The sequence below is a fragment of the Lathyrus oleraceus genome, chromosome 7 (genome assembly GCF_024323335.1).
Source record: "Lathyrus oleraceus cultivar Zhongwan6 chromosome 7, CAAS_Psat_ZW6_1.0, whole genome shotgun sequence".
NCBI classification, from domain to species: domain Eukaryota; kingdom Viridiplantae; phylum Streptophyta; class Magnoliopsida; order Fabales; family Fabaceae; genus Lathyrus; species Lathyrus oleraceus.
Genome location: NC_066585.1, coordinates 111,961,300 through 111,969,429, shown reverse-complemented (window position 1 = coordinate 111,969,429; position 8,130 = coordinate 111,961,300). Strand labels below are relative to the sequence as shown.

The 8,130-nt window shown below is 34.5% G+C and overlaps 1 protein-coding gene, 1 non-coding gene and 1 pseudogene across 2 annotated transcripts; all 3 read left to right on the top strand.

Annotated features, from left to right (window-relative positions):
- The first annotated feature begins 630 nt into the window (after positions 1-630).
- LOC127109744 (uncharacterized) lies at positions 631-739 on the top strand (annotated as a pseudogene).
- A 2,660-nt stretch (positions 740-3,399) lies between these two features.
- LOC127106614 (probable ribose-5-phosphate isomerase 3, chloroplastic) lies at positions 3,400-4,548 on the top strand. Its single transcript, XM_051043912.1, has one exon. The coding sequence runs from the start codon at positions 3,538-3,540 to the stop codon at positions 4,378-4,380; it is 843 nt and encodes a 280-aa protein (XP_050899869.1). The 5' UTR covers positions 3,400-3,537; the 3' UTR covers positions 4,381-4,548.
- Positions 4,549-5,758: 1,210 nt separating this feature from the next.
- LOC127109286 (U1 spliceosomal RNA) lies at positions 5,759-5,919 on the top strand. Its single transcript, XR_007796609.1, has one exon. It is a non-coding gene; the product is annotated as a U1 spliceosomal RNA (small nuclear RNA).
- Positions 5,920-8,130: the final 2,211 nt, after the last annotated feature.

Genomic DNA, 8,130 nt, shown 5'->3' with positions numbered 1-8,130 from the left:
CTTGGAAAAGAAAGCAGTAAAAACAATTAACAAATGCACTAACAATACAACAAGTAACCAGCAAAAATTATAGAAATGACCTTCAGGAAAGTGCTCAAAAACAAATACTAATCATATTCATGTGTACATAGCCAATAAGTTGGATATGTGTACATTAGAGACAACAAAATGGCCATAAAAGATATGGCAATGCATCATACAGTTTGGACCGGAAGATATGGACGGATGTCGCCAAAGAACCTGCATTAAAAGGTATGGCAATGCATGATACTCAGTTGTTTCATGGTTACTACTGCTATCAAATGGAAATCATTGACCCAAGGGGAATACTAGATTCAAAGATACTCTTTTGACACTGCATTTATGTGAAAGATTTTCTCTCCAATGTTCCTATTTAGCCATTAATATCAAAACCTCCAAGGCTCCTCAACTTGTTTTGTCCCAAATTAAGGCTTTAGGATCAATAGAGATCTTGGACTTATATTGTGATATGTTAGCAAGTCTTTAGTTAGGAAATGAAACGGAAATATGAAGTCTCCAATTTGCTGCGTAAGAGTCCTACATCGGCCAGTGAAGTATGAAACATAACAGATGTCAGATATATAACACAGTTAACATATAAATCAATTCATACCTTTCTCGGTCTTTTGGCTAAGATCAAGTGTAGTATCTGTTCTTATCAATTTAATATCTGATATGTGGGTCAATGGTTCACACGATATTAACTCTCGCACCCACTCCAACGCTGCTAAAATGCCTAATGCTTCTCTGATATCAACTGTCATAACTGGTTGCAGCCAGAGTTTTGGCTCCCACGAAAATGACCAACTCGTTCCCATACACTGATCATTTTATGTTGCACGAAAATGACCAACTCTTTCCCATACACTGGTCCGTTTGTCGTGAAGTCCACCACTCCGCTTGTAAACAACTCCCTCCGATGTATTACATCATAGCATACTCTTTTTATACTTTGACAGTGCATTTAATATGCAAAAGCTTTTTCTCCAAATGTTTATATTTAGCAGCAGTGCATGCTCCGTGTCTCCACGTGTCCAGATTTTGCCAAGTCTAAATGCTCTTATTGCACAGCAGCAGCACGCGCTTTGCTGTCTTCGACTCCACCTTACGCTAATTGCTAAACAATTTCGGAAGGCGGGTATTGGGTGATATCATAAGGTCTACCCAAGTGGTAGAACCTTCATCATAATTTGTTGCGTTGAGGCCTGTTTTCGCGCGGTCCCCTTCTATATATAAAAGATTGAGCCTTTTGATTGTAACAACAAATAAATTAACCTCGTCACAATAATTTCACAAAATCATATCGAAGAAAAACGAGTTGAACAACCGAAGATAATGGACAATAAAATATGTGTAAGCATATAAGCTATGACACTGTTGTGAAGAGGACATAATCTTCAGTGTTTTGAGTAAGAACTTACTTGAAATGTAGGATTATGAAAATCATTATGAAAGATGGTATCAAGATCATGAAAAATCCTATGCTCAGGTGTATCATATATACCATCACATAGATCCAGACTACTGATAAATGCGGTTATTTTCTGATTTCTGGTGATTCGAAAAGAGGGTACCCACAACCTGGACCAAAAGATTCAACTGAATTGGTACTATACTAACTGAAAAGGAAAAAGAAAAATGTACTACTTCTGATCTTGATTATAAAAAAAAATAACTAACTTCACTTGTTGCTTAAGAATTCTGAGTTTATTGCTTGCATAATCCGGAGATAATACACAATGAACGGTTGAATGTTTAAAATGCAATAAAAAAAATCAATCATTGCTATGTGCATTAATACATGAACACAATTGTAATAGTCAACTATGTCCACATTAATAAACCAGGAAGCAAATTGTAAACTACAACTTAAAATTTAAGGAAAATAAAAATTACTGTTTTCGAAAGAAACTTGTCATGTGAAGTACTATCATCTCAGATCATCATAACAACTCTTAACCCTTTTTGTGACTTGTACTTCAACAACGCTCCAAGTGAAAGCTCTCCACCAGAAGACAATTGTTTTGTTGGCTCACGAACAAGCTTCACAGGATGAAAGATAGTCCATCCAATAATACATAGCATATGATAAGCTTCCAAAATCGCGTGACAAATATCCTCCCAACATTTACTAGGCTGAAACAGTTTTCTACCTTCAAGTTCAATCTCCGGTAGTATATCGCCTGACACATGCACATCTCGACAAAAAGAGTGCCATTCCCGCCTTTCCAAAGCGGAATACACGTATCAGGAACACCTAAATCAACACTTCCCTTTTTGTCATTACCATTACCAATTGGTTTATACTGAATTGGAATATGCAATTCAAGATAAGGTTTTAAGCAGTTTCCATATTGACCAATAATTGGAAACCAATCATTCATAGCGTTACCAGAAATTATTTTCTGAACAAGTATTTTCACAACTCCAATAAGTTCAGCACCTAGAATATCATTATCTTTTACTAGAAACTTAACATTTTGAACAGGATGAGCAACCAGAACAACAAAATGTTCATCCCATAAAGGGTTTTCGCAATTCGGAATAACTCTTGTTTATGCTATAGTTGCACCTGCAAAAAATAGATACATACCAAGATAAGAATGGCATGAAGCCAGAATTTGTGACATTAATAAGTCTAAAAATAGTGTAGCATATTAACATAAGTACACTGTTTTACTTTTCAAAACTTCATATATACAACATGGCACCTCATTTAATTTACCATTGCTATCATATGCCTAAGTTATTTTGAAGTACTTATATCATATTTAAAAGATGTATATATCTTGAACATGATATGTTAGTACTCTGATCACAGAGCGATACCAAGTTGTCATTTTCTTAAACTCTTGTAAAATAATTGATCAAGATAAATGCTGAAATTGTTATTTTTTATTTATTTATGACAGAACAGAATAAAAGAGGCAGGAGAGTTACATTTGAATCTGATTCCACGAGTTCAACAAGTGATGGTTTCAAGATAAATTGCATCACTTCGTAAGTTAACTATTTTATGATTTATAGTATTGTCTAACTAGTACCTGTAAAATAAAATCCAAATACAAGTAATTCACCAATTCCAACTTTTTTTTAATCAATTTAAACTTCTTTGTTTAAGAATAAATTAAAAATATAGAAAAGTTCAAATATAAGTAATTCACTAGTATAAAAAAAAGAATAATATAATTAGGTGAATGAATCTGCAGCCATGAAAAGGTGAATGAATCAGCTTCAATACGAATTTGGTAGTTGGAAAAGAGCATCCAAATTTGTTGAAAAACAAACGCCAAAATTCAATGGAAAGTGAAAAAGATAAAACAATACTTAAAAAACAATAATTAAAAAAATATATAAAAAATTAAAACCTAAGGTGTGGTTGGGTTAATCTAAATCTAAATCCTCAAGTCTCAGCACCAACCAAACAAAAAAGATAGGATTATAGAGAAACAAACTCAAGTGTTTGTGTTTGTGTTTTGTGTGTAGTTGTTGAAAATCAACCAAAAAAATAAAACAATGGCATCCTTATCCCTCTCATCTCCTCCATCTCTATCCTCTTCATTCCACAATGCCTCCACGCGCCTTAATCTACGCACACCCACCTCCCTTAAACTTCGCACCCGTTACTCTCCTCTCTCCGTCAAAGCCATAACCCTAACCCAAGACGATCTCAAAAAACTCGCCGCCGATAAAGCCGTCGAGTATGTCAAAAGCGGCATGGTCCTCGGTCTCGGAACCGGCTCCACCGCCGCCTTCGTCGTCTCCAAACTCGGCGACCTTCTCAAATCCGGCGAACTCACCAACATCATCGGTGTTCCAACCTCCAAACGCACGGAAGAACAAGCACGATCTCTCGGTATTCCTCTCTCCGTCCTCGACGATAATCCTCGTCTCGATCTCGCTATCGACGGCGCAGACGAAGTCGATCCTTATCTCAACCTCGTCAAAGGCCGCGGCGGAGCTCTTCTCAGAGAAAAACTGGTGGAGGCGGCTTCCGATAAGTTTGTGGTCGTCGTCGACGATACGAAACTAGTCACCGGTTTAGGTGGAAGCGGTTTGGCTATGCCGGTGGAGGTTGTTCAGTTTTGTTGGAAATACAATTTGATTAGGCTTCAGGATTTGTTCAAAGAAGAAGGTGTTGATGCGAAACTGAGAGTGGATGAGAGTGGAAAACCCTATGTCACTGATAATTATAATTACATTGTTGATTTGTATTTTAAGACTCCGATAAGGGACGCGAACGCCGCCGGGACGGAGATTTCGGCGCTTGAAGGTGTGGTGGAGCATGGGTTGTTCTTGAACATGGCTACCTCTGTCATCATTGCCGGGAAAACTGGGGTTGAAGTTAAAGACAAGTGATTTTGATTTGTTGATTGTATCTGGATTCGGTAAATTATGTTTTGAGTTTTATTTTGGTTTTTCAACATGTTTTGTACTGTTACAACTTCATATATGTTCGTGAAAGAAATAACAGAAAAAAGAAAAATTGAAGTGGAGAGAAGCAAATAAGAAGTTTTTATGCTGTTACTGATGTGTAAGGGTCTTAGTACTTCCTCCATTCAAAATTAACTGATATGCTGAACATATTTTGTGAAAATAAAAATTTCAATATAATGTTAATTATTATTTTTATGAGATTAAAAATAAAAGTCAAATTTATCACTGTTATAACTTACTGACAGTATAAAATTCTTTTACAATGAAAGTATATCAATTAAATTATATTTTTATTTTTATCCTCTAATTATTATTTTAATTGTATATGTTTTTCTTTATTTTCATATTTTTTTAAATTTTTTAATTGTATATGATTTGATATTAGAAAGTACTATTGGGTGTGCATACTACATTAAAAGATCAAATGACTCTTTCATCAGCATCAATATTCAGTTGGTGAAAAGATGATAATTTCCTTTTTTAACTTGTTTCCTTTTGACATTTTCGTAACAATTTTGCTCTTCGAATCCTAACGCTTCTATAGATCAAAACCCGCTGCGATAAAGCTAACAACAATGATCAAGAGCATTACATATTTATAACCAAAGAGAATTCTTCTATGATCAAGAGCATTATATATTTATAACCAAAGAGAATTCTTCTATGATCATGATCTTTATCATAAATCTTCAAATCAGGATTTATTGAACTTTTTTGGAATTTTCTCAACACATGAACCTTTGTTTTCAACAAAAACAACACTGTGGATGTTGAACATCTTGATTTTGTCATATCTCAAACAAAATGGATTCAGTCATATATACGAAATGACACCTGATGTAATGTACAACAACTTGATCATCCAAAAATTTGATTACTTTATTAATAATTGGTTAGGTTAATTACAGAGAACGTCGGTAGCAATGACTAATGGGACTATTAACCATTAGCAATGACTATAGTTAAAAAGTCATGTAAGTACAAGGGATACAAATCTTATGGATCTCATACTTAGAACTCTAAAACTCCCCTTCAAAACTGAGAGATACAAACCTGCTCAATAACATAGTTTACCAATGAAGTTGTTATTTTGTGTGCGTTAAATAAAGAATTCACACTTTGGTTAATTAAAGCTGCAATAATTTTGATTGTTCTGCCATAACAAGAAGCTATCATTTTTATATAAAAAATGGTTTTCACTAACTGATTTCCTGCCAGTAGTTGAACCCCACATCGAAAGAAGGTGGAAGGTAATGAGATAAGCAAGAGTATAACATAATATGAATACCTTCAAGTCAAGGTACTTACCTGGATGGGGTCAATGGTTGATAATGAAGGACCATGGTCTAGGAGAGTGATCTCCATTGCACTTAAGAGGGGTGTTATCCTAAGGTCTACCCAAGTGGTGGAACCTACATCATAATTTGTTGTTGTGGGGGCCTGCGCGAACGCATGCCCCCTCCTATTCTCATATCAAATTTTGAGGATTTTTTTTATTTCCTAAGCTTACACGGTTAAGGAGGTTGTTTACTATTCTTATGTATTTGCTTGACTTTTTACCATAATATTGAGTAAGACCAACTTAAGGAATCAAATAAGATGCAAGTACAAAGTTGATATTATTTGCATATGGATCAAAAAGAGGGTGCAGAGGTGGTCCAAAGACATTATTTGCATATGGATCAAAAAGAGGGTGCAGAGGTGGTCCAAAGGCTCTGTCTAACAAAGTCCTAAGAAAACATTTAACTCTGTTCTTTATGAAATTAGATCCACCCTATAAACAATCAGATCCAATCCATGTGGCATTGTAATTAATAAAACATGATCTTAATATAACATGATTGTTTACACACTTGTGATGTTGTACCTGTGATGCTATGAGGTAGGTAAATGGAAGTGCAATGGAGGTCAATTAGATCTTATGTTGTAACTCTTTATTAATACAACATCACAAGTGTGTACGCAGGAGAAATTAGATCCAATCCATCTATAAATAATCATGTTTTATTAAGATGAAATATTTCGCTCTTACTATCTTAAGATCCATAAGCAGAGGCTGAAAGTGTTATGGCTTTCATAGCAAATAAATAACTAAATGATGTCATTCTATGACCATCAGTGTTTTATTTACACACTTGTGATGTTGTACCTGTGATGCTATGAGGTAGGTAAATGAAAGTGATGAGAATGAATTATTGACATCTTATAACACTAATCATTGAAAAATGTGGTTGAGGAATTTAATCTACATATATAGAGGGATTACTGAACACTCAAAAAAATGATCCAAAACCAATGACATAGTAGTAGAATGCAGAACATACAATTTGTAGAGTTAACAAACATATATACCTAGTTTAGTTTAGAGTAACAACAAGCAACATTATAACTTGTACTGCTGCTTCATTGGGCTCTGGCTTTGTTCCCAAAACTGACTCAAATTTCTCTAATGCTTCCTCGTACTTAGCATTCCTTCAGCATTTAAACAAGTAATAGACATTAGGCTTATCAGGAAGATACCATTAATTCTTTTAATTTTAATCTAGATATACTCCTAGAAAATTGGATGCTTCAAAATCAAAGCTTTTTTTTTTTGCCTCAAACTAGGCGTTGCAGATTACAATTTAATATAATGTCTATCATTTAGTTACAAGAAGAACAAAGTCACCAATCCTTTATTTCTTATTTTAATAAGCAATTGAGTAATAGAGGAAAATATTTACTAAATTCAGCACAACGTTATTGTATGTTTGTATGATTATATGCTGCAAACCAAATTTCATAAAATGCCCAATAATGACATATGTGAAATAACAGTTCTAGACAAGAAATTGTACTTAATCTCTATAGCAGATTGAACAATATACTTCCATTCTGAAATGTCATGGATAAGATAAATGAAGGAAAACTATTAAAAAAACTTAAATAAGGACAGAAATAAAACGATTTTTTGAGTTGGGGGACTCTTACATGTATAGTTGTAAGCCTTATCTCAAATAATTTTCCCGACGCTCAGAAATAAAAAGGTTGTCACCCCACATCAAAATATAGTAAGGACATCTTCAATAGAAAATAAAATATGTTATAGAAAAAAAGGGTTTAAAATTTAAGAATTACAATTTTGTAGTTTAAATATGACAAAACTTACTTGAATTTCCCTGAGTTTGTTACTGACTACACCAGAGTTCTTCTCCGCTCTGATGATCTACTTACCACCAATTTCTATCTTTCCTATGAAGAAATGGGAACCAAGGTTCATGGATTCATGACCTAGTTCAGAACTAGGGAAACATTGCAAAAATGCATACAAAATAAACTAACCATATCTTTTCTGCATTCTCATGAAAAATGAGCATATTCTTTGGCGAATTGTGTGCATCGTTCTTATATATTCCGCAGCTAGCCAAATTTGGGTCCCAAAAACAACACTGCAGATGTTGAACATTTTGATTCAGTCATATGTCAAACACTATCGACCTCCATTTAATGCACGTGGGGCATGTAATACCCCAAAATTTACCCTTCATTTTTCCTGGAAGCATACGCTTTACACCTCATGCATGCATTCATTTTTAGGTCATTTAGCATTTGCATTTCATCATGGCAATCGAAATCGGATCCAAGAAGCTTGATGAGTCACTTCCAACAAGGGTCTATTCGTCAGTCAAAACG

Coding starts and splice junctions, on each gene's coding strand:
- LOC127106614 (XM_051043912.1), top strand. CDS start 3,538: ATGGCATCCTTATCCCTCTCATCTCCTCCATCTCTATCCTCTTCATTC.